Source organism: Aotus nancymaae, unplaced genomic scaffold, assembly GCF_030222135.1.
Source record: "Aotus nancymaae isolate 86718 unplaced genomic scaffold, 86718_ANA_hifiasm-v0.15.2.pri h1tg000031l, whole genome shotgun sequence".
NCBI lineage: Eukaryota > Metazoa > Chordata > Mammalia > Primates > Aotidae > Aotus > Aotus nancymaae.
In genome coordinates, this window is record NW_026988444.1 from 3,525,559 (window position 1) to 3,551,072 (window position 25,514).

Sequence of the window (25,514 nt, forward strand, 5' to 3'; positions counted from 1 at the left end):
TGCATCTGGACACTGCCTCCGCTGGCTCTGCCCAGGCAGCCCAGCGGACACACCTGAGCAACTGGGAGCTAGAAGTGACAGATCCCTTTTTACCCACAGAGCCTCCCCAGGAAGCTGTGTGACCCTGACTCCAAGGGTGGGGGCCTGTGTCCCTGGGCCAAGAGGAGAAGGGGGAGAGGACTTGATCCCCACAGCTTCGAGGAGGTGACCTGGTGCATTTCAGGAAGTGCAGCTCACTGCTGCTTCTTGGTCCATTTTCTGTGGTATCTTCTGAGGTGACTTTTCTGTGACTACTGCTAGTGGCCCACACTTTTCTTTTTTTTTTGATAGGGTCTTTTTCTGTGACCTAGGCTAGAGTGCAGTGGTGCAATCATAGCTCACCATAACCTTGAACTCCTAGGCTAAAGTGATTCCCTTGCCTCAGCCTCTGAGTAGCTGGGACTACTGGTGCACAATACTACATTTGGCTAATTTTTATTTTTATTTTGTAGAAACAGGGTCTGGCTACGTTTTGAACTCCTGGTTTCAAACAGGCTGGTTTCGAACTCCTAGCCACATGTGATCCTCCTGTCTCAGCTCCTCAGAGTGTTAGGATTATAAGCATGAGCCACTGTACCCAGCCAGCCCAAGTGGTTTCCGAGTCTTCATGCATCTGTGGAGGAGGAGCTGGGAGAAGGTGTATGGTCGGGGCAGAACCCACTCAGAACAAGGGTGCTCCCAAATCTCAATGGGACCATTTGCACCTGCTACAGCACCCTGAGTGGGAGACCTAGAGAGAGGGAACTGAGTAGGGCTTTGAGGTATGGAGAAAATCCTGTCCCCGCAAGCAGCCTCCAGCACACAGGCTGGAAGATGGACTTCTGCTGGGATCCAATCAATGGCACCCCCGGCCTCCCCCTGGACACTGGTCCCAGGCAACACTGCGTCTGTCTGTACTGTCATCTACTCCAAACCGGTTTACATGGGATAATTAAGACAGGCTCAATTAGAACAAACACCAGCTTTCCAGAAAGTCTCAATTACACTATGTGCATATCTTAGGAAGTTTTCAGTGTAACTCCATAATTATTTCATTGCCTGTGTGTAATTATATATTTTTGTCCATTATCATGTAATTATAAAACCAATATGCAGGCTTGGCTTTAGCTAAATAGCTTTTATATCAAAAACATGAAAAAGTGGGTGGGTCAAGACCACTTACCTCTCATCCACATCCTGGAACAAACAATTTGGTGTATGGGTGGTTGTAAAAATTCTCTTTTCAGGAGGAATTCTAGGAGCTGAAAGAATAGAACATTGCACACATTTGTGATCCTAAGAAATACATATTTAATGTTACATTAAAACTACCAGAAAACACCCTGCAGATTTGGAGTAACGAGCAGCTAAAGAAAAAAATGAAAACGCAGACTCGGAATAACAGAGCCTGCCACACTGAGGCAGAGCAGACCCGCCGCTGGTCGTGGGATCACCGGCTAAGGTTAGTCTAGTCAATTGGAACTGCCATGTTAACAAAACCACACAGACCACGTAGAGACTACTCTTAGCAAAATAAAGCTGGAAGGCCATCTTTATGATTTTTAGATGAAACTAGAGTGATCTGACAAATTATTTTTCAGAAAAATGAGTTATGTACTTGGATTCAAATTTCTTTTCTTTTTTTTTTTTTAATGAGACAATATCTCACTATGTTGACCAGGATGGTCTCAACCGCCCAGGCTCAAGTGATCCTCCCACCCCAGCCTCCCAAAGTGCCAGATTACAGGCATGAGCCACTCCACCTGGTCTGGATTCAGATTTCTTAGCAAACGTCATTGTACTGGAGAACTTCACAGTTTAGAAACTAGACAAAGGTAGACAAATTTGCATAAAGTGAGTCATAGATCCAAAATTCTCCTCAATTCATAGATAAAACATTCAAAATTCCAATATTTGTCATTCTTGAAGGAGACTCTGGTAGTTTAGGGGAATAACTTGTTGAATCCTAAGTACCTTCTCTAAACCTTATTGAATATTTGGAAGAGAACATTCGATAACGTAGGCAGGAACACATCAAACATTGTAAAGAAAGTCACATACTTAAAATATTTCTATCACTTTTAACAAGTGCTTTTTTAGCCGGGCATGGTAGCTCACGCCTGTAATTCCAGCACTTTGGGAGGCCGAGGAGGGCGGATCACCTGAAGTCAGGAGTTTGAGACCAGCCTGACCAACATGAAGAAACCCTGTCTCTACTAAAAATACAAAATTAGCTGAATGTGGTGGCACATGCCTGTAATCCCAGCTACTAGGGAGGCTGAGGCAGGAGAATCGCTTGAACCAGGGAGGCGGAGGTTGCAGTGAGCCAAGATCACACCACTGCACTCCTGCCTGGGCAACAAGAGCGAAACTCCATCTCAAAAAAAAAAAGTGCTTTTGTCATTTGTGTCATGTGGTTGGGCGTGGTGGCTCATGCCTGTAATCCTAGAACTTTGGGAGGCTGAGGTGGGTGGATTGCCTGAGATCAGGAATTTGAGAACAGCCTCTAGGCAACACGGTGAAACCCTGTCTCTACCAAAGTACAAAAAAAAAAAAATTAGCTGGATGTGGCAGCGTGCGCCTGTAGTCCCAGCTACTCAGGAGGCAGAGGCAGGAGAATCACTAGAATCAGGGAGACAGAGGTTGCAGTAAGCCGAGATCACGCCACTGCACTCCAGTCTGGCCAACAGAGCAAGACTACATCTCTTAAAAAAGAAAAAAAAAGGCCAGGTGCGGAGGCTCACGCCTGTAATCCCAGCACTTTGGGAGGCCGAGGCGGGTGGATCACGAGGTCAAGAGATCGAGACCATCCTGGTCAACATGGTGAAACCCCGTCTCTACTAAAAAAAATTAGGTGGGCATGGTGGTGCGTGTCTGTAATCCCAGCTACTCGGGAGGCTGAGGCAGGAGAATTGCCTGAACCCAGGAGGCGGAGGTTGCGGTGAGCCGAGATTGCGCCATTGCACTCCAGCCTGGGTAACAAGAGCGAAACTCTGTCTCAAAAAAAAAAAAAAAAAAAAAGCAAAAAAAAAGCTGTCATTCACCACCAAGAAGGTGATGAGCACAGCACAGCATGGACTCAGCTGGCTTCCAGGTTCAGCAGCTGCAGAGTGCACCTGCCTTCTGAGAATTCGGAGATCATGTGACTCGCTCAGCAGCCATGGTGAGCACCTACAGTTACCGGCCAGGGATTTCGGCCATTACAAGGACCAAGATGCCACAAAGCAGGCTCTTAAGAGGGATCACAAGAAGGATCGATCAAGGTGGCACAATGCCTTGTATCCTCTGGGCTTCAAGAGAAGGGCCCAGATATTATTTTGGGGGTGGGGTAGCCAGAAGAACTAATGGGACCAAGACAGTCACGGGCCAGAGGTGAGCTGCCCAATGACCAGGTTCTACAGGTGAGATGACAGCAGGAGCAGAGACCAGGGTCTAGAACACGCTGGGCATACAGAGGCACAGCAAGCCTTGTGTGGAGGCCGACTCGCCTGGAGCAGCCAGTGCATGTCTGTCTGGGAAAAAAGGAGATTTCAGGAAAAGTTAAGATGGGTCAAGGTGGAGAGGGAGGGATCCCAGCACTTCATTTACTGCAGCTTGAGGAAAAAATTGGGGTTCTGGAGCAGGCAGCGACATCAGTGCCCTTCATAAAGGGCACACGAGGCTGAGGCATGAGGCAGGGGATGAAGACGGGAGGGAGGTGGGGCCCCAGACCTGTCAGGGCTATTCCTACTTTGTGCACAAAAGGCAGAGCAGCCAGGGGAAGGGGAGAAGGGGTCATGGCGCTGGTGTGCACAGGGGTGAGATGCTAGTGTCCAGATGCCTCGATCTGCCATGGGGAGGGCCAGATGCCAAGCAGGCTGTGCTGATGTCCAGGAAGATGGAGACTCTGCCCCAGGTGCAGCAGAGAGGCCAAGGCTAGGGAACTGCAACTGGGAGTCCACGGTACAGATGCTAAGTTTGAACCACAGGAGTAACTGGGGGTAGCGAGACTCTGGGCCTGGCTGTTACCTTCATAACCAGAATGCACTCTCTCTGCCAGCAGAAGGCAACAAAGCTGACTCTCAGCACCTTGCTGGTCCCGCACCTTGACCAGGTAGGGAGTCATGCGGAAGGGGTGGTAGCGGACCTCATTCTCGTGGCTTTTCCCGACACTGTGGAGAAGAGCAGCACTCAAAGTTTGGAACGGTGACACAGGAACAGTTCCCTGCTCTGTTCCCTCCTCACCTGGGACCCAGGCCACGCTGCAAGTGATGTGCACCTCTGCTCTGCCTGAGGAGCTGGGCCTGCCCTCCTGCCCTCCCGAGTCCCTCCATACTGAAGGGCAAATCAGTCAACACCCATCCAGTGGGAGCGTGCTGCAGCCCCTCTCTGGAGCAGCCTACACTCTGTGTGGGTAAAGCAGATGTGAAAGGGGTGCTGCTCCCGCCAGGGGTCCTCAGTCATCAATGACCCTGGCCCAGGGTCATTCCCGACACTGCAACTGGATGCTCAAGCAGTCACCCTGTTTTGGACCAAGACCCTGTGGGGAAAGCTGTGGGTCTCTCCCCAGAAAAAAGCACAGACTGCCAAAGGCTGCAGGTGCTTTCAGAGTCTCTGTGGACTCTGGGGTAGACAGAGAGAAAGTGCAGGGTCCCCTGGCCACCATTTTCCATGAGCGGCAGAAGTCACTCCACTGCTGGCCGCATTCTAGTGAACTGTACATATTTAAAATGTAACTGTGATTTCAGGTAGACTTCAGAAACAGGCGTGCTGGGTCCCTGCAGGTAGGGCCCAGGCCCCTCCAGCCTCAAGTGGAGCGAGACTGGTGGGGAACACATGGGCCTCCTAAGCCCTGTGACAGGCACTGGGGTGAAATGTTTGTACAGTTTTCTAATTAAAAAAAAAAGGGAACCAGGCTTACCTTACACGGCAAAAGAAAGATTTCTCCTCCATGCAGCATTCTTGAGTAAAAGAATCTAAAAGAAAGAGCCCAAAGTCATTCATCCAAATAAACAACTAAATAGTGTTCTTCATTTCTCAGACAGAAGAGCAGCGGAAGCAAGCAAGAGCCAAAGTGAAAATTGAAAATTTATCAAAACACAAAGTGAATCCTTTAGGTGAGAAATCTTCTATTACATTTCCGACTAAAATTACATATACTTCATGAGTGTGGTACACTCCAAATTATGCAGCACTCAAATTTTAGCACCAGGATTTTTACATTTTCAAAATGATAAATGATGCTGCTGCAAACACACCAATTAACAACTGAGCAAACTCATGGTGCACTGCCACAAACACACCAACCCATAATCGAGCACACTCACGGTGCATTGCTGCAAACACACCAACCAACCCACAACTGAGCACACTCACGGTGCACTACCACAAACACAACCCACAACTGAGCACACTCACGGTGCACTGCCACAAACACAACAACCAACACACAACTGAGCACACTCACGGTGCACTGCCACAAACACAACAACCAACACACAACTGAGCACACTCACGGTGCACTGCCACAAACACACCAACCAACCCACAACTGAGCACACTCACGGTGCCCTGCCGCAAACACGATGCACTGCCACAAACACACCGACCCACAACTGAGCACACTCATGGTGCACTGCCACAAACATAACAACCAACCCACAACTGAGCACACTCGGTGCACTGCCGCAGACACAACAACCCACAACTGAGCACACTTGGTGCACTGCTGCAAACACACTGTCCCACAACTGAGCACACTCGGTGCACTGCCACAGACACAACGACCCACAACTGAGCACACTCGGTGCACTGTCACAGACACAACGACCCACAACTGAGCACACTCGGTGCACTGCCACAAACACAACAACCAACCCACAACTGAGCACACTCGGTGCACTGCCACAGACACAACGACCCACAACTGAGCACACTCGGTGCACTGCCACAGACACAACGACCCACAACTGAGCACACTCGGTGCACTGCCACAAACACAACAACCAACCCACAACTGAGCACACTCGGTGCACTGCCGCAGACACAACGACCCACAACTGAGCACACTTGGTGCACTGCCACAGACACAACGACCCACAACTGAGCACACTCATGGTGCACTGCCACAAACACAATCAACCCACAACTGAGCACACTCGGTGCACTGCCAGACACAACCAACCCACAACTGAGCACACTCGGTGCACTGCCACAGACACAACGACCCACAACTGAGCACACTCACGGTGCACTGCCACAGACACAACGACCCACAACTGAGCACACTCGGTGCACTGCCACAAACAACAACCAACCTACAATTGAGCACACTCACGGTGCACTGCAGCAGACACAACGACCCACAACTGAGTGTGGGGATCGCTCCCATGTGAAGCCCCTAGGAATTGGGCCTCACCATATGGTGAGCTTGAGCCTGGACACAGCTTCGCGTTGGAGGCAGTCGAGATCTGGGAAAGTTAAACTGAGATCAAAGGATATCTAAAAACAACTTTGCTAGACGATGAGGTGATACCTATGTGGTTTGAGAAGACATTGTGTTTATTTTCTGTTTCTGCATTGTATGACTTTGTTTACCCATTTGCTGGGTCCTGTGTCTGTTCTTGTGACTGCTGTTTGCATAGATAACAGGCTTACTGCCTCTCTGGTGCCTTGCATAGATAGTTAACTTTTTAACTTTAGGTTTTCCCAACCTGATAATGAGACCCACCTGGACAACTTGATTTTATCCAATTATGTATCTGATTTTACTATTGTGTTATCTGCGGCCTAAGCTTGTATCCCGAGGACTTACTGTTCCCTTTGATGTATGAGATAATGGTGTCTGTTCCTGCAAATGAAGTAGGACAAAGATATATATACTAACCATGTGCAAAATAAATTTGCTTTTTAAGCAATTGCTCACTCAGTCCTCCAGACCCCTTTCTGTCCTCTTTTTCTGCGCACTCCCCTATTCAGGTAGGAACCCTCTTGCTGGCCAAGAGTCCCCAGCAGACGTGCCAGCCTCTCGGGAACGCAGAACTGAGCACACTCACGGTGCACTGCCACAAACAACAACCAACCCACAATTGAGCACACTCATGGTGCACTGCTGCAAACACACTGACCCACAACTGAGCACACTCATGGTGCACTGCTGTAAACAGAATGACCCACAACTGAGCACACACGGTGCATTGCCACAAACCCACAACTGAGCACACGGTGCACTGCTGCAAACACACCGACCCACAACTGAGCACACTCACGGTGCACTGCTGTAAACACACTGACCCACAACTGAGCACACACAGTGCATTGCCACAAACCCACAACTGGGCACACGGTGCACTGCTGCAAACACACCATCCCACAACTGAGCACACTCATGGTGCACTGCCACAAACAACAACCAATCCACAGTTGAGCACTCTCACGAACGTACAGAACACTGACACAGAAAGCTGTGGAGGCCACAGCTGCTCCATCTTGGAAGCTAAGCCTCTGTGTTGACTTCTGCAAAGGCCAGGGAGATTTCATTTCCCTCCTGTCCCTGAGTAAGAGCAGATATTTAAGTTAAATCCTGCCCTCAGGGCACATTCCTGCCAGTTCCCTGGGAAGCCCTGGGTCTGGGGAATGGCACTGGGATCCAGTCTTGTCTGGTCGCCACCCACAACACACACGTGGCTTCTGTTCTTAAGACCCTGTTAAATGTTTCCTTCTAAGAAACTGAATTTGTCAGCCTCTTTCTTTGGCCTCTCAGCTGCCTCAGACTCTGGGGTAGGTGTGCAGAGGCCTGGCCACAGAGAAACAGAACATTTCCTACTATGTATTTTTGGGATTGTCAGTTCTAATAGAAACAACTCGGCATTTCAAGGCTTACATCGGCATTTTGGTAAAATAGTAACTTCTTTTAAAATGTGAAAGGTCTAGTGAAAACATGAAATCAATCGGGCAACCTCATCAGAAATGAAGGAAGAGGTGTTTCCCTAATAGTTGAAAGCGATTTTTAAAAAAATCTTTGCTTTCGCGGGAATCTAAATTAAAAAGAAAAAAGAAAAAGAAAAATATCTTAGATCTTGGTCTTTCACATAGCATTTCCTCTACGCAGAAGAAATGAGGAAAGTAGGGGCAATGACTAGTTACAGAAAATGATGTAAAATCACCAGCTTGGAAAGGCCCCTGAGAATTCACCTGGTCCTTGACTTAGCTGGGCAGTGAGGAGCTGGGGCACAGGAGGCCTTCAGGAGAGCCAGGGGGTCGGAGGCACTGGCAGAGGCCCAGACACCGGCACACCCCCGCAGCTGGCTCCAGGGACTGGTCCAGACTCCACTGGGAGGGCGTGGCTGGGGAGCGGAGCCTGGAAATGAGACAGGGTAGACGGGGCCACAGTGGCAGGCAGGGCAGCCAGGGGGGCTGCCACCCACAGTGCAGACAGACTTGGCCTGCCTTGCCTTAGGAGCCAGCGGCATCTGCCCAGGGACCTCACAGTCTATATACCCAAGGCCAGCCCTGGTCAAGGTGAAGAACCCTCAGGAAGTCACTCTGGGACGTGACCCACTCACTGGTTGTGGCTGCCAAGGTGGTAGGGGATGCCCGACTGCAGGGAGCTCAAGTTTCCCACTGCCCCCAGATCGCGCCTCCCCGACTGCAATGGCAGCAAGATTTCAGCTTTGCAAAACAACTTCATTTCTAAAATGCCTAATGGTTTTCTCTCTCTGAAATCTATGAAAAGACTATTTTTTCCTCTAAATGTATTCTGACGAGACGAACAACTGTTTATCTTTTACCTTTGCCAGAGTGGGCAGCTGGTGGCCCCCACAGGTGGGCTCTGAGTGCAGAGGTGAGGCGGGGAGCCTGCACCACATCTGGGGTGAGCCCAGCTCCTGGCCCCTCCCCCGACCTCCAGAGGGAGCAAGGCGCTTCCTCAATGACCTCACCTGCTCCACTGCACACGCTCCACGAGGGAACCTTGTACGGGGAGGTAAAGCTGTGGAACACGCCCACATCATGAGGCGCCAGGAACTCCACAAACTTGGCGTCGCTGAAGGCATCTCTCTTACAGTGAAATACGGATGCAACCTGGTCAGAGATGTACAGGATCTTCCCAGATACCAGGGACACGGCCACAGCAAACATATCCTGAAAAGGAGGAGCAGGGCTGTGGTGACAAGGTCAGATGGGGCTGGAAGCACATCCGACTCAGGCAGGCAGGCTGGAGGGAGCCGCCCACCGGGAGGGTCAGAGGTGGGGAGCTCTCTGAGCCCCTTGCCTAGTCCTGACCAAAAACCCCATCTTTCCTGTTGACCAAGCAGGAGCCTTGGCATCATGGACGAGCCCCTCATGCTAAAGTTCACTTTAATAAAAACCCGCCTAAATCCAAAGGGCATCAGCCTAATGACTAAGGTCAGCATGACCATAAACCACAAATAACATCTCCAACCAGAAACATTCCAAACTCCTGACCAGACATGCCAGCCCCGAGATAACCCCCACTCCGGGCCAGAAAGGTGCCTGCCCCAGGATAACCTCCCTTCTTCCCAGAGATTCCAACCCCACCATAAACTTCTCCACACACATAAAATATTCCAAGCTTGTGATACGCCCCCTCACCCTGAAACCAATATATACTCTTAGTCTGTAAGAGAAAGCACTCCTGACCAATCGGCCAGGAGCGCCTCTCAGGTTTAAATGAAAGAAAACCTGTCTTTGACTGACAAACCACATTTTGTGTTTCTTTCCTCTTTAACTCTTACACCTGTTACAGTTACTGGGAGGGTCCAACATGATATAATTTGAAACAACACATCAGGGTTCTACTGCTGGAAGAAACCCCAGCTGCCTCCACTCCCTGGGAGGTGCCACTCAACCCACTGTCTTGGAAGGCAAGCCTGGTGTTCAGGCTGGGAGACTGGGAGGTGGGGGACCTTCTGCTCACTTGGCCTGCCCCCATCAACCTCCACCAGCCTCGCTCTCTCCCAAGGTTTTGGGGCTTCTTGGGGAGCAGATGCCTCTGCTCGGGCCCCTCCAGCCCACCATGGGCACTCTCCCTGCTGGTTGGCCCTCTGGGCTCAGGGCTGGGAGCTGCCTGGGGGTTACTCTGGAGGCAGAAGACGGGAAGGATTAGGGAGCCCTGTTATGAAGCCAGCTTCACCATGGTCCCAGCACATGTGGGGTCCCCACTGGCCCTTACATTTGTTCTCACTGGCTGAGAAATCGGGGTGGTAGAGTAGGTGTGTGTGTATGTGGCCCACGCACCCTCCAAGGGGGCCCAGCTTTTGGTGTGCTTAAAAATGCATGGGCTTGTAAAATTCCAGCACCCCCTCATGACCGCAAAGCCCTGGACAAGTGAACTGACTGTCACTAAGTCTGTCTCCTCACCTTGAGGACACGAAAACCCAGAGCCCCCAGTTTAGTCGCACTGGGTTTGCCCTTGCACCCATGAGCTACAGGACAAAGTTGGTCAGGGACAAGGAAGACAGTCTCACAGAAGGCAGAAGTACAGAACATGAATGCTACTTCCAGAATCACGTTCTTTCTTTTAGAGGTGGGAACTCAACTGCTGAAACCCAAAACGCTCCTGCCTTATGGCCACTGGCCACAGCGCTGAGCTAGCTGGCCTGGAGGAAGAACTCCTGCTGTTTAAAAATAAACTTTCCAGGGGAAGAGGCTTACCGCATTCTTTATGATGTGCTCAGAGGTGACACTCTCGATCTCCTCCACGGTGTAGGAAGGCACGTCTGCTCCGCAGGGGTGGCCCTCACTGGACATCAGCAGCTGGTAATACTCTTCGCTGGCTGCAGGAGAGACAGGGCTCGCACTCAGTGGGCAGAACCCAGCACTTGGCTAGAGACAGTCACTCGCTCTTACAAACTGGGGGCTCTACTTTTCTCAAATGAAAAGGTGGGATATAGACTCTGTCTTCCCGGGACATAGAACACATGGAAACATGAAGGCAAAACAGACTCACAAACAGAAGTCAGGATTTTTTTCCCCTAAAACATCAGAAGGCCTTTGATTATACAATTTTTTAAAGTGGCAACTACATTATTTAAGGTAATATGGTCACAGAGTTCCAGCTACCCTTCACGTTTTCCAGGTTTTTTTTTTTTTTTTGAGATGGAGTTTTGCTCTTGTTGCTCAGGCTGGAGTCCAATGACACAATCTAGGCTCACTGCAAACTCTGCCTTCTGGGTTCAAGCAATTCTTGCCTCAGCCTCCCGAGTAGCTGGGATTACGGGAACCCGCCACCATGCCCAACTAATTTTTTTTAAATTTTTTATTATTATTTTTTTGAGATGGAGTTTTGCTCTGTTGCCAGGCTGGAGTGCAGTGGCACGATCTTGGCTCACTGCAACCTCTGCTTTCTGGGTTCAAGTTATTCTCCTGCCTCAGTCTCCCGAGTAGCTGGGACTACAGGCATATGCCACCATGCCCAGCTAATTTTTGTATTTTTAGTAGAGATGGGGTTTCACCACGATGGTCAGGATGGTCTCAATCTCTTGACCTCGTGATCTTCCCACCTCGGCCTCCCAAAGTGCTGGTTTTACAGGCATGAGCACCATGCCTGGCCCAGAAGGGTCTTTAATCATGATGATATAGCCATGTTTCCACACAGGAACTCATGGCAGCCCCGCACACCTGACTCCCTGGGTGATGCCACCAGACACCCCCATCCAGGCAGAATCAGCCGCTTAAAAAAAAATAGCAGGCACATTTTAAAAAAAGTTTTTAAAAAGAAACATTTTTTTAAAAGTTTTCAAAATAGATTCTGAAGATGAGGGCCACTCCATCTGAATTCCCATGTCATCCTGGGCTCATCCGGCAGGCTCTGGGGCGACAAGCCTGTCTCTGGGGCAAAAACCCTGTCTCTGGGGCAAAAAGTCTGTCTCTGGGTGTCGGTGCTCATGGCCACAGTGGCCCCTACTCCAGGCGGGAACAAAGGAGCCAGCTTGAGGCCGCCACTTGCCCTCAGGGGCCACTAGGGCCTGCACAGATGAAACTTGGGGCTGCATGAGGAGTCTGAGTCGGGCTTCTGCCACGTGTGTGCTTCCTGCAATGTGGTGGGGAGACCTTTGGATCCACAGATGGGGTTCATCTGCTTTCAGTTTTGCCACCTTCAGCAATTTCAGAAACAGGCACATTTCTGAGTATGCTTTGAAATTAAGATATAAACCGCTGGAAAGTGTAGAAAATGTCTCCCCATGGCAGAGCTTCTGAGTGCTGAATCCCTGCAGATGCCAGCAGGGAAACACCCTAAATGGATAGAATCACTTGAGAACAGAGCAGCCCAGATGATCAGAATGAACTCTCCTCTCCAGCTCCTCCTGGAAAACGAGGCCTCCACAGTCACGCAGCCCCAGAGTGGTGCCCTCCTTGGCGGGGTGCACATCCCAGGGGCACCGGATTTCCATGCAGTAACTTTAGACCTGACCAGCGCTGACAAGCAGCCGACGCACCTTGTTCTGTCTATATCAACTCTCGCAAAATGGATAATAGGATCAGGGAGGAGCCTGCAGAGAAACTTCAAGGACACCCAAAGACAACACCCAAAAATGCAAGCCCAAGCTAGCACATGGCAGAGCAACCCTTCCACACCTGGCTCAAGGGACCCCAGAAATCAGTGCTGATGCCTGCTCACTGCTGATGAAAAACTGCCCAAACGTTAAAAAATGTGAAGACTGCTGGAAATGATGAGTTTATACTCATGATTACTAGTGAAGAACCTTGCCCTAACTGCATGCTGTGCTTTGAAACAACTGATGATAACAGAACACAGCTACTGCTTCACCTTCAAGCCTTTCAGATTTTTCTATTTTTACGGATGTTTTGAATGTACAGGATCCACCAGCCCCTTAGAGCATGTGTGCAACGCATGAACAAAGGCACAGCTCCACAGAGTCGGGAGGTGCTCACACACCAGCTGGCAGGAGGTGTGCACATGCTCTGCAGGGCACCTCCCTTCCCGACCCTGGCTGACACCGATGGTCCCTGCCTGCTCATCACAATGGACCAACACATTTGAGTAATTCTTCAAAGTTCAGGAGCTGGTAGTTTCCACTGTGAAGAAAAAGGATAGGTCAGGCACGGTGGCTTACACCTGTAATCCCAGAACTTTGGGAGGCTTATTTGGGAGGATTGTTCGGGCCCAGGAGTTTGAGACCAGCCTGGGCAACATAGTGAGATCCCATCTCTACAAAAATACAAAAATTAGCTGGGCATGGTGGCACACGCCTGTGGTCCCAGCTACTCAGGAGGCTGTGGCAGGAGAGGCTCCTGGCAGCCCAGGAGGTAGCGGCTGCAGTGAGCTGTGATGAGCCTTGAGTTTTAGAAAATCAACACAATCCAAGCTCTAGTTTGGGGGATTTAAAACATATTTCTATAGGTTTGGAGCAGATGTGCAGGGCAGACGTACCTTTGACCTGCTTCACGCTCCTGAGGGCGTACTTCAAGGTGGCCAGCGTACTGGCCTTGCCCTTGGCCTTCTTGTCTGCAGGGAGGTGGACCTTCAGCTCCTTTAGTGTTTTAATCAGTTCTTTGTGAGTGTCCACCTTTGAAGACTGGTCGCTACTGCAGGAGTCAAGAAAGAGGCAGCCAAATGTTAGCTTCCTAGGCATCCTTTCCTGAAGAAACGTGCCTCTCATCCAGTTTCTCAGCCTCAGCTCTAGAGACATTTTGGTCGAGGTGGTCCTTTGTGGGGCTCTGCAGGACATTTAGCAGCATTCCTGGTCTCACCCACGATAGGCCAGGAAGACCCCAGTGAGGCATGACAATCAGAGCTGTCTGCAGACATTGACAGATGTTTCTTGCCGGGAGACAAATTGTCCCTGGTCAAGAACCACCGCTCTACCCCAACTGAATGCTGGAGAAGTCCCTCCAACTGTGTTGTTTCCCCTCAAGGGTTACAGCTAGGCTTTGCTAAGGAAAGGATACTGGTCAACCCAGTCTGGTGCAGTGCACTGTGCACTGAGCTGTGCCCTCCTTCCCTGCCCCAGGTAAAGGAGGACTGAGTGATGGGATTACGGAGGACAGCGAAGTGACTTCCTGAGACATGTGAGCCATGAACACAGAGAAAAGGGGCTTGTCGAGAAGGGTCTTCAAACATTAATTAATGATACAGAGATGCTAGAGAGACAGGACAGTGGGGCACTGGCTGATGAAGATGGGCCTCCTCAGAACAGAGGGTACCGAAGGAATGATGGAAGTCAAGGTTTCTCAGGCAACGCAAAGCGCCCACACGCCCTGGACGAGGAGCTGGGTTTTGCTCCAGAGGTGATACGAAAATTGACGTAAGGCTAAGTTTGGTACAAACACCTAAGAAGGATGAAGAATGTTCCAGATGAAAATGCCCAAGACTCAGGTAAAGTCAGCTTCGAGTAGAGCTGGGAGAAGCTACAGGTGGTGGAGCAACATCCTGGGGGCTCTGGACTGCAGGTGGGGACACAGTCAGTGTCTGAAGGACCAGGGTGAGGCTGGGTTCGTACCCACATGGCCATACAGACGGGTGTTAGTAGAGCTTAAAAAAAGCCACGTCACTCTCAAACAACTAACCTCCAATAAGAAATCTTTCAATTTCTCTAAAGACTCTACGTACGAAGTTCTAATGGGCCTTACCTGCAGCCACTTGTAGAGGGGTTGTGTTCAGATTTTGCCATCATCAGGCTAAAGGCATCTGGACTATGAAAACAAGAAATAAAAGCAAAATTTAGACAACTGTATGCTCCAGCCACATCTTCCCCTGCCATCCTACCAGTGATAAAAGGCTAAATAACACCATAGTAAGATAATGTCTTAAAAATACAAGGTTAAGATAAAACTGGAACATAAAACCTTCAGACATCAGAAAAACTAAGTACCAGGACACAGAAACACACGACAACAGGAGGCAGTTCCTCTTCTATAAACTGCCCAGTGTTGTCTAAGCAGCTGCTGGCTGGGTTACCTGACCCTGCTGCCTCCCAAGATCTCCTCACACTACCAAGTACCTGTCTGTTGGCAACCGGATCTGCGAAATCGATGGGGGCCTCCTTATAAGGAAGGACAGACCCTGGCACATTTTAGTCTTTTCAAAATCTTGAAAAACTTGGTAATCATGATTTAAAGACTGCAAAAGCAATCAAATCACAGCACAAATGAGGCACTGAGAAAACAACCTGCCCAGCCTCCATCTGGCCAGAGGCTGAACCCACCTCTGGTGGGTGTCCGGTGGCTCCACCAGCATCCCCAGCTCCTTCCCGCTGTCATCACAGTCACTGCCCTGTGAGTCCCGCCCCATGGAGCAGTTCTCGTTGGTCTCATGCCCACTTGAGCCACTGCTCATGTCCATGTCTTCCTGCAGCGGGACCCGGCTGGGCTGGGGCTCCATGGGCTCCTTGGTGGGGTTACTGGGGCTGGAGGGAAACTCCGCGTATTCATTCATGTTGGGCTCTGGAATGAAGCTGGCAAACAGAGGGATGCTGTCAGGCATTAAAAAGCGCTCGCACAAGTGACAGCTACAGCCACCAGGTAGAGCAGCCTTTTTACTCCTTCTGTTACTAACGAAACTGCAGTCTCTCTCTCTCTCTCTTTTTTTTTTTGGAGACAGGGTCTGGCTTTGTTGCCCAGGGAATGCAGTGCCTGGGTGGAAGCAATCCTCCCATCTCAGCCTCCAGGGTGGCTGGAACCACAGGTGTTCATTGTCCTGCCTGGCTAATTTTTTGTATTTTTGGTAGAGACAGGGTTTCACCATGTTGCCCAGACTGGTCTCACTGAGCGATCTCCCCACCTCAGCCAACCACGCCCGGCCAAACTACCCTTTCATCGGGATCAATCACACACATATTAGGTCATCATGTCACTTATTTTTCTTATTGACAGAGCTCCTATCTGCCATGAATTAGGAAGATGGTTGAATCAGGCAGCCTCAGCTGCTGACACAGGGCTGCTGACAGCCTCATCAGAAGGCAGACAGCAGCACTGATAATCACTACCCAGACTGTGGAGTGTGGGGGAAAAACACACAGTCCCACTGAGTGTGTGATCTGCCTTTTATAAATTTCCCAGATGATGGTGGGTGAGGGAAGCCAGGTCCAGAAATCTTGGCCATTACATCACGGCACAGTTACAGGAGAAGCCAAGGCCAGTAGGAGACAGGGGAGCAGACAGGGCTTTCCGGGTGGAGGGCAGAGGGGCCTGGCAGGTGTGGAACCCTCCCAGCAGCTTGGGGGTCCCAGAGCCCACAGGCATGTGCAACTGGGATAGGGAGGGGCCAGGACGATGTGGCCTCACACTTACTGGGAATGGTTGGGAGCTTCTGAGGCATTCTGAATGCCAGGCCCATAGAACTCAGCTTGCATTTGGACAGGCTCATACTGCTGTGCTGGACAGAAACTTTACCTCGGCACTTTGGGGTAGATGGGTGGAGAGGGGCTGAAATTAGAGACAGACCAGCAATCAACCTGGACACAAACTGAGGGGGTGAACAGAGACAGGGGGCAGGGAGGGGTGGGATTGATTCGCAGGTGGGAGGCCAAAATGCCATCCTGAGTCCTTCCTCCTTCATCCAGTGATGTCTCCCCATCCCCAGGACGGCGTTTCCAGCAGGGTCCCGGCAGGAAGTGGGCACCCACTCAAGCGGAGCACTGGAGAGGGCTAGATGAAGGCTTGCTTGACACAGGTGCTCATGCTTAATAACAGACATGATGCTAAGCAGCCAATACACAGTCTTCCAGCACCCTTCATCACTGTCAACATGGTGTGGAGACCATTCTACAGATGCACCCATGGAGGGCCACACAGCAGCAGATGACAGCCCTGGCTTCCAGGCCTGCCGGCAACTGAAGATGGGACCCCCAACCCACACCCAGGATCAACTGGGTGGGGACCTCCTGCTTCCTGTCACTGCCCTGTGCTTGGCCTAACTCTGGCGCATTGTGGCACTGCCACTTCTGCATGGCATTCATTTGGCCCTTCCCAGGGCAGGCGGAACAAGGGGAGAAAAGGGTTTCTGGATTCCAGACCCCAAATCTCTATGAAAAATCTTATGCTCCATTCCCACCTAGCTCTGGGAGAGCCTCTCCTTCGGCCTCCTTCAAACCAGAACCCATGTGAAATGACCAAGGATTATACAATTGGTGAGGAGAGGGATCATTTTCAGCAGCCCTAAAAGTCCCGACGGGTCCCAATCACTGGCCACAAAGTGAAGGCACATCCTGCTGTAGCTCAAATGGAGGGAGCAGGAAGAGTGCACTAGAGTCCAACACCCCCTGAGGAAGTGGCCAGTGCTGAGAGCCCTGCTACGCCTGGCCACGGAAGGGGACAGTCTGTGCCATGGCCAAGACTGGACAGTCAGGAGCTCTACCATGAAGATGCTTCATGAGGAAGCTGTGGGAAAAGAACAGACACAGGAACAGAAATCCTGCTTGAAGCAGAGGTTCTCCTGGACGGACTTCACCCACTCAGCACCCCCAGGCACTCTCCCCAACAGGGCGACTCTGAGAAAGGACTCGATACCAGCCAGCAATGCTAAGGGTCACACACGCAGGGAGCCAGATTCCACCAGCTGGCCCCAGGAACTGGATGGCTGAGCTCCAGCAAGAGCCTTCAGCAACTGCCTCCCCAGGTCAAGTCCATCTGGACGTGAGCCACTCCAGGGCAGCCTGGTGAGAGGCGGGGCTCATGCAGAGCCCACCCATGTCAGTGTCTGGAGAGCGGCAGGGTCGACGATACCTGGCCTTGGTCACAAACAAATCAACAGAAGAAAGCCAACATGGGGCTGTGGAAAGACACAGAACAAAGACATGCCACAGAGGAAGCCAGCAAATTAGGACAACATCTACTTTTCATAGTGAGAATTCAAGAAATGATGGAGTCAATGAAACAAGTCATGAGGGATGAGATAAAGCCACAGACTGAGATAAAAATCCACATTAGAACAGAAAACTGGAAAGGACAAAGTTCAGCGTCAATAAAAAAGAAAATGGCTTCAGTGATAGGGAAAAGATATCTGAGAAACTTTTAAAAGGGAAAGGAGAAGAGGAGAGAGATGGAGAAGAACCGGGTTTTACCTGTGGATCACAGCTCTTTCTGAAAGACATGAGAACAATGAAACAGAACCCATAATGAATGAAACACATGAAGAGAACCATCCTGAGCCAAAGACAGATCTGAATCTGCCTATCAAAGAACAAAAATCCAATGCCTAACTGCATCCAGATGACCAACAGTATCTTCAAGGATAAAGAAAATCCTACCAGCATCCGAAGAGAACAAACAAGTTCCCCACAAAGGATGAAAAAAAGCATATTAGTCTTGGATATCTCTTCAGCAACATTAAATTTCCAGAAGACAGTGTCTACACACACACGCACGTGTGCACGCGCACATACACACACACACACACACACACACACAATTTGTTTTGTTTTGAGACAGTCTTGCTCTGTTGCCAGGATGGAGTGCAGTGGCGCGATCTCGGCTCACTGCAACCTCCACCTCCCAGGTTCAAGTGATTCTCCTGCCTCAGCCTCCCGAGTAGCTGGGACTACAGGCATATGCTACCATGCCCAGCTAATTTTTGTATTTTTAGTAGAGACAGGGTTTTGCCACATTAGCACGTTGGCCAGGATGGTCTCGATCTCTTGACCTCATGATCTGCCCACCTTGGCCTCCCAAAATGGTGGGATTATAGGCATGAGCCACCGCGTCCAGCTGTAATTAATAGCTTTGAGAGGAAAAGCTTATGGTCCAAGGGAGGAAATCTCAACTACAGGATACTTGATTGTGGGTTACACAGCTGGTTTAATCAATATCCTGAGTCATATAAAACCTAAAATGCCAGAGTCATTCCACTTAAAGTCAGGAACAAAATAAGCAAGTCTGTTACTTCAGTTTTTTTTTTCTTTTTACATTTTATGGTAGTTCTAGAAAATTCAATGAAAGATGAGTGGTAATAACTTTCGGGAAGAGACAGACTAAGCACGAAGACTGCCTAGGCCGTTCCCGCAAGGAGAAACGCCAAAGATCCGTCAACTTGTAGAAAGAGGTCAGACCTCATTCGCTTCAGAAAAATGCGAAGGACAAGGTTATCTTGCCCATCAGGTTGCCAAAAATTCACAGGATTGATCACACTCAGCATTGGTCCGGTGGAGAAGAGTGGCTCTTGTGTGTGGTGGTGTAACAATAGGGTCGTTCTGGAAGGAAATTTGAGTTCCCAGCAACATTGATCATCTGCAGACTCTTCCCACTTCTAGGAATCTATTGCAGGGAAGTGCTTGTATATGTGCTCAGAGCTGTGTGAGCATGGAATGTACAAACCTGGAAAGAATCATCAGCAGGGAGGCTATTCATCCTGTCCACAACCATCCTGGCCAGGAGCCAACCTCAAATTCCAAACTGGTCCCCTGCCTCCACCTGGCCCTGCTATAGTCAACTCAGCATCAAGAGCCATCCTGGTAAAGAGGCTTAGCTCACGCCCAGCCTGTGCTCATACCCTGGCTCAGAGCACAGCTCTAATGGGCATGAGTGCTGCAGGCTTTGCCAAGTCTCCTGCAATCTCCTGGGCATGTTCTATTAACTGTCCACCCCTTGCTCTGACCACAGGGACTCTGCACTTGCTGCTCCCTTGTGCCCACAGCCCTCTTCCTGCAGATGCCCCGGGCAGCCTGCATGAACAGCACCGCCTCCCCACCAGCTACTTCTCCATGTCCTCCACTCCCGCTCTGCGAGCTTTCCTTGCCAGCACTGAGGGCTGGCACTGGGGCAGACAACAGAACAGACATCTTCCCTGCCCTCAGGGAGCTTACATTAGGAGGAAACAGACAATAAACAAGAAACTAGAATATACAGTACAGCGGGCAACTAGCAAGTGGGAATGGAGGGGCTGGGAGTGACATTTCAGGGAGCGTGGCCCCAGGTTTAAGTGCCATTTGGCAGGAACCTTGCGTGTAAGCCCTCATGTGTGAGCTGACTCAGAGTCCCTGGGTTTTGCTCTCTTAGGCCTGCAGCCATGTGCTCCGGCAGGTCCTTCTGGCTTCACACCTGAGGCTGGCACTGGGCATCTCTGGCTCTGCCCGCCCTGTGTGGACTCGGACGACGTGCCACACCACTGTGGAGGCCCTGCGGCAGGCGAGCCCCTGACCTGTCTTGAGGAGGTGCACGAGGCTAGAGCAGAGAGGGCAGGGAAGGGAGGGCACCTTTCAGGGGCAGAGTCAGAACTAAGGGAGCCATGGAGAATTCTGTGCAACAAGATCTGACTTACACTTCAATAGAGTTGCAGGGTTGAGGGAAGGTGGCAGCAAGGAGACCTCTCAGGGAGCTCTCACCATGGTTCAGTGGGCTGCCAAGGGGCTGTCCAGGGTACCAAGGGCATTCTCTCACTCCTGACACCCCCGATACCCTGTCACCACCCATCTCATCCCCACAGTCCTCCCCCAGACAAACAGCCGGTCCTTTCTGCTGTGAGTGAGTTATTAAGGTGATTAGAGGCAGCAGCAGAGTGGTTAAGGGGACAGGTCCAGGATGGCCTGGGTTTCAGCCAGCTTCCACCACTTCCTAACTGTGTGATCTTGGACAGTTCCTTAACCTCTCTGTGCCTTGTGTCCTCATTCGTGAGATGGGGATAACAGCAGTTCCTGCCTCCTACTGGTTGTTAGAAGGATTAAATGACACAACCCATGCAAGGAATCTGGAATGTAATATGAGCTTATATTATCACTGCTAATCACTACAGAAAAACAGACAGGGGCTGGGCACGGTGGCTCACGCCTGTAATCCTAGCACTTCGAGAGGCTGAAGCAGGTGGATCACCTGAGGTCAGGAGTTCGCGACCAGTCAGACCAATATGATGAAACCCCATTTCTATTAAAAATACAAAAAATAGCCAGGCGTTGTGGTGTGCACCTGTAATCCCAGCCGCTTGGGAGGCTGAGACAGGAGAATCGCTTGAACCCTGGAGGCGGAGGTTGCAGTGAGCCAAGATTGTGCCACCGCACTCCAGCCTGGGCCACAAAGCAAGACTCCATCTCAAAAGAAAAAAAAACCAGACCGGAGTAACAAAAATAATTTTAAAAGAGAGAGAGTGATTGTCACGGTAGCTGTCTTTGGCTCATATTTAAAGGACTAAGAAGTCAGTGCCACCCCCAGGTCAGGCAGTCCTTGGGGGAGCATCGCGCATCTGAAGCCACCGTCCTATCTGGGCCGTGGGCGCTCTGCACGTAGCTCTCCTGCTTTGCACTTTTTTTGCACTTAGTGCCTGGTTTTCACCCCTGAGTCCAGCCCCTGTGAGTCTGTCTGAATACGATTCACTGGTGCCCCAACATTACCTTAGGTGGAAGATAAGTACTTTTGCAAAGAGAGTCAGGCAAGCTTGGCAGAAATGTGAAAGCACAGTTAAGCCAAATCATCAGAAACTCCACCATTCCAGAAAATGCGTCCTCAGCCCCGGCGGCTGTAATGGAACAGCCTCATTTTGCCAAGTTGGCAAAACCAACGCGCCTGTCTAAGTGGACTTTGCCTCCTGCCTTCCACAGATGTGTGCCCAGAGCCGGCTGGACCAGCTGTCCCTGGGGAGCTCCCTGGAAACCTGTTTCTACCCCATCAGGACAGGGGGAGGAAGGGTGGGCATGCATTTATGTGCTCGGGGAGCCAATGCCCAGGAGGGAAAATGGCAGCCTGGCTGAAAGGGGCTGCGAGGCGCCAACGTGAGCCTCGGGGCATGACCCTGCTGTTGGGGCCCCTTCGCTTGTCCACCCACCGGCTCTGCCCCCAAGAACCGTCAGAGAAAGAGGTTAAGCTTGGATCCCTGACCAGGTCACTTGGCCACATTTTTGGTAGCTGGGTTGCCTCAACCAGAGAGAGTACCATTCAGAAAGTGCAGTCCACAACAGCAACAGAGAGTCTGGGACCAGGAAGAAAAGCAGATGGTGGGGATGTGGAAGGAGAGGGGCCAGGAGCAGAAACACTTGAAACAGGCTGGTGGGGTCATGGGGGTTGGTTACCCTATCCTCTCTACTTTCATAGATATTCACACTTCCATAATAGCGTTTAAAAATCAGGAACGAAAGCACAGCCTGGGACCCAGCTCCAGCCTCCACTGTGCCGCCAGGACTGGTAAAGTCCTGCTGTACTCAATTCCCTCACACCTAAGGTGGAAATCAGAAATCAGTGTCCAATCACCAGAGGAGTCCATCATGAGGTCACAGCTTGCTGTATATCTGCAAACAACACAGCCCTGTGACCAGAGGCAGGATACTGTCCGCTGCCCCAGAGGCTCCTGGTGGCCCTCCCAGCCACCGTCTACCCCGCAGGGACCCACGAGCTCGGCTTCTCACAGCCTAGTTAATTCTGCCTGTTTTTGAACTTTACATAATAAGAATCATAGAGCATGTACTGTCTCAGCAAGTCCTGCAGTATTTTACAACCCCAAATATTAGAACATGTTTTCTACTTCCTGGTAGGAGCCAACTCCCTGAGGCAAGCCTGCTGTAATCCTGAGAAAACGTTTGTCCTGCTAAATAAACAGCCGCGCTCTCCATGGCAACGGTGAGTAACCGAGGAAAATGTGACCACAACCGTCCAAATATGGAGGGAAGGAGGTGCACGGGGGAGGCACTACCTCACTAGGACACCTTCAGTGCTCTCAACTCAAACTTTTCAACCCTGAAATGTTTCGAACTACAAGATTTTAAAGCAATAAGAAATGTAGAAGTGTCGGCCTCCTAGCTCCAGTGGTCAGGGACTGAGCAACTCTGAATTTTGGGAAGCTGAGGCATCTGCTCCTTTGGTACCTGGTTTCTTAAAGGGTGGATTCTGATTCCTCTTTGCCACCCCGGGAAGAGCATGAGGAACCCTTCAAGGCTGGCAAGGGTTCAGCACAGCAGCCCACTCTGTCTTGGGAACTGCCAGCCCCTGAAAACCAAGTGGCCTTGACTCCTGTCACCCATCACTGCTGTTCATTTAGTGCTTCTAATTTGTTCTAGACTTGGAAATATGGTAACAAACTTGTTATAAACCTGCACACAATGAGCATAAAGAGTTGAGAGGAGGGCCTGGTCCCCAGAGGAGAGGGCATTGGCCTGGGGAGGGGCCATCGGAGGCCCCCTCTATACTATGGATTCTCCCTTGGTTCCACAGATAGGCCAGCTTTCCAGAAGTGTGGGGACAGTCTCTGCCAAGCCTATGGAATTGTGTGTTTCTAGCTCACTCTGCCAAACAGAGTAGTTTTCCAAAGGTAAAAACATACCCAGAGCCTGTCTTTCTTCTGACTACACACTGAGTAGCCCTGCCAGCTACTCAATGACCTGACAGAGCCATGGTTTGCCAAGTTCTGGTAAAATTACATCACCACTTAAAAACAGCAGTGTAACTAGCAGTATTTTTCAGAAAGTTCTCTGTGTTTGAGAAGCAGTGCACAGGAGAGAAACCTCTCCTTTGTCCTTCTAAGCACTGCAGACATGGCTCAAAGGGGAATATTATGTGCCCCAAAGGCAAGAGTATCAGAAGCCTGTCTCCTGTGAGGAAACTGGGAAAAATCATCTATAGGGTAACAGAAAACCAAAAACTTGGGCATTAAAATAGACTGCAGAGATTGCCCAATCTGAGCCCCTCTGAACAAATGAGGAAACTGAGGCCTGGACGAGGAGCCAAGGCTCGAAGCAGCAGCCAGCTGGCTGACGCAGGGCTCCCCCTTCCCACCTGGCACTCCCGTCTCCACGGAAAGCCAGGGCTGCGTTAGTTCAGTACCAATGAATCACACCAAGGCAACAGTGACAGATAACTGCAAACGCCCACGGTACCATCCCCGCGCTGGCACATCACACAGCTTGCACTTTAAAAAAAAAAAACGGAATCCCTTTTTTCATTATAGTCATAAAGCATACAAAAATCAATTCACCTTGTATTTTAAAACTCAATTTCCAAATAAAGCCTTCAGGTAGAGTCCTGTTCTCTTCTCAAGCACATCCAGCCCGGGACCAGAAGTCCCAGGTGGGGGCAGAGAGTGGGCTCTCGCCTCTGAAGCCAGGAAGTCTAATGGTCCTGCTGTGCCATATACAGGAGGTGAGGGGTGTCCATATGGGGCTTTGGCCGTGGTGTGTGTGGGGTTCTTAACATTTCCGGGACTTAAGGCCCCTCCTCCCACATTCCAGCCCACCCAGGATTCAGCACCCACATAGAGGCCTTCACTGACCCTCTGAAGCTCATCCTGCCCCAGGGAGATGGGAAGACCCTGCAGACAGCCTGGGCCTGGGCCTCAGTTTGCTCATCTGCCAGGCTGAGGGGTTACTCTGGGTGATTTCCAGGGTGCCTTCTGGCTCTGTTGTTCTGTATGAATCAGCTTTCCAAACGGGTTTCTTCTGTGTAGGTTACAGAAACCCTGGCAACCAACTCGTCATCCCTTACCCGGGCCTTCCTGAAGGGGGAAGCAGGCCACCTCCCACCCCCTGGTATATGTCTGGGACTTGCGGCCAAAGTACATCCCAGCAGGAAGGTGAGACTGCCGCACCGAGAGTGGACACCCCCATTCCCTTCTAGCCAATATGGGGAGAGGGCATTGATCCAGAGTGGTCCAGGAGAGGCAAAGGGGGCGAACATCAGGCGGTCTCCCTGTCCTCAGGGTTCCCAGGCCCGGCTCAGCACAGGGACTTCCTTGTCCCTCTGATCACCTATCCCAGGAGACCTGTGGGTGTCCAGGAAAAGCTCCTAGATCAGCGCCCCTCCATGGCCCTTCCCCAGCCAGGACTCGACCCTGTGGCCTCAGAGCAGGCAGTCAGCTCCCCGAGGGGTCTCCAGATCCCAGGGCCCGCTGCGCTGACCCTTGGTTTCCTTGGCCTTCCCCATGGAAGGGGAAGGAGGGTTCCCAAGAGAATCGCCCACGGACCGCAGCCCGCACGCAGTCACTCAATAGCTCGGAGCCTACACACGCTGCCTCACCTCTCAACAGGCTCTTCCAACTGCGAAACGGGGTTCGAGTCCCCACCCCGCGATGTCAGCGCGGTTCAATCGAGCGCACCCCGTTCGTCCCAGGCGGCTCGGCCACCCACCACCTGAGACAGGGCCTCCAGCACACGCCCCCAGGCCGGCGCCTTTTCAAGCCGCGGAGTCCAGCGGCCCAGGAGAGTCCTGGCTGCGCGTCCGCGGCCCGAGCCGGCGAGAGGACCCCGACCCGCCCGAGGCCCGCGCGCCGGCGGCGGTTACGTAAGCGGCAGCGGCGCCGCGCCGCGCCACTCACCGCCCGTCCGCGTCCGCGTCGGCCCGTCCGCCCGTCCCTTCGCCGGTCCCTTCGCCGGCCCGCGGCTCTGTCCGCCCAGCCCCGTGCCTGCCGCCGCCGCCGCCCACAGCCGCACGCAGTCCCTCAGCGCTGCCGCCTCCGCCGCGGCCGAGTCGCCGCTGTCACATAGTGGAAAACGTGACCGCGCGCGCTACGCCCGCCCACGGCGCCCGCCATTGGCCGCTACTCCGTCTCATCTGAATACCTAGGGGGCGGGGCCTGAGAGCGCCGCGCGCCCATTGGTGGCGGTGCCCATCGCTCTTTTTACATAAGA

At 51.4% G+C, this 25,514-nt stretch overlaps 1 protein-coding gene across 3 annotated transcripts in view; it reads right to left on the reverse strand.

Annotated features, from left to right (window-relative positions):
- Positions 1-25,239, reverse strand: part of PER2 (period circadian regulator 2) — a 46,805-nt gene extending 21,566 nt beyond the window's left edge. Inside the window, exons 1-9 of one of the 3 annotated variants that reach the window (XM_021665069.2) lie at positions 25,202-25,239; positions 15,186-15,434; positions 14,611-14,673; positions 13,412-13,566; positions 10,672-10,793; positions 8,937-9,138; positions 4,919-4,973; positions 4,027-4,169; positions 1,202-1,280 (exon numbers count right to left, since the gene is read on the reverse strand). In XM_021665069.2, the coding sequence (XP_021520744.2) occupies positions 1,202-1,280; positions 4,027-4,169; positions 4,919-4,973; positions 8,937-9,138; positions 10,672-10,793; positions 13,412-13,566; positions 14,611-14,673; positions 15,186-15,415 (1,049 nt within the window). In that variant the 5' untranslated portion in view covers positions 15,416-15,434; positions 25,202-25,239. Of the gene's footprint in view, positions 1-1,201; positions 1,281-4,026; positions 4,170-4,918; positions 4,974-8,936; positions 9,139-10,671; positions 10,794-13,411; positions 13,567-14,610; positions 14,674-15,185; positions 16,020-24,903; positions 25,014-25,201 lie in introns of those variants that run through there. The other 2 variants (XM_012473482.3, XM_012473480.3) reach the window with 2 other exon arrangements.
- Positions 25,240-25,514: the final 275 nt, after the last annotated feature.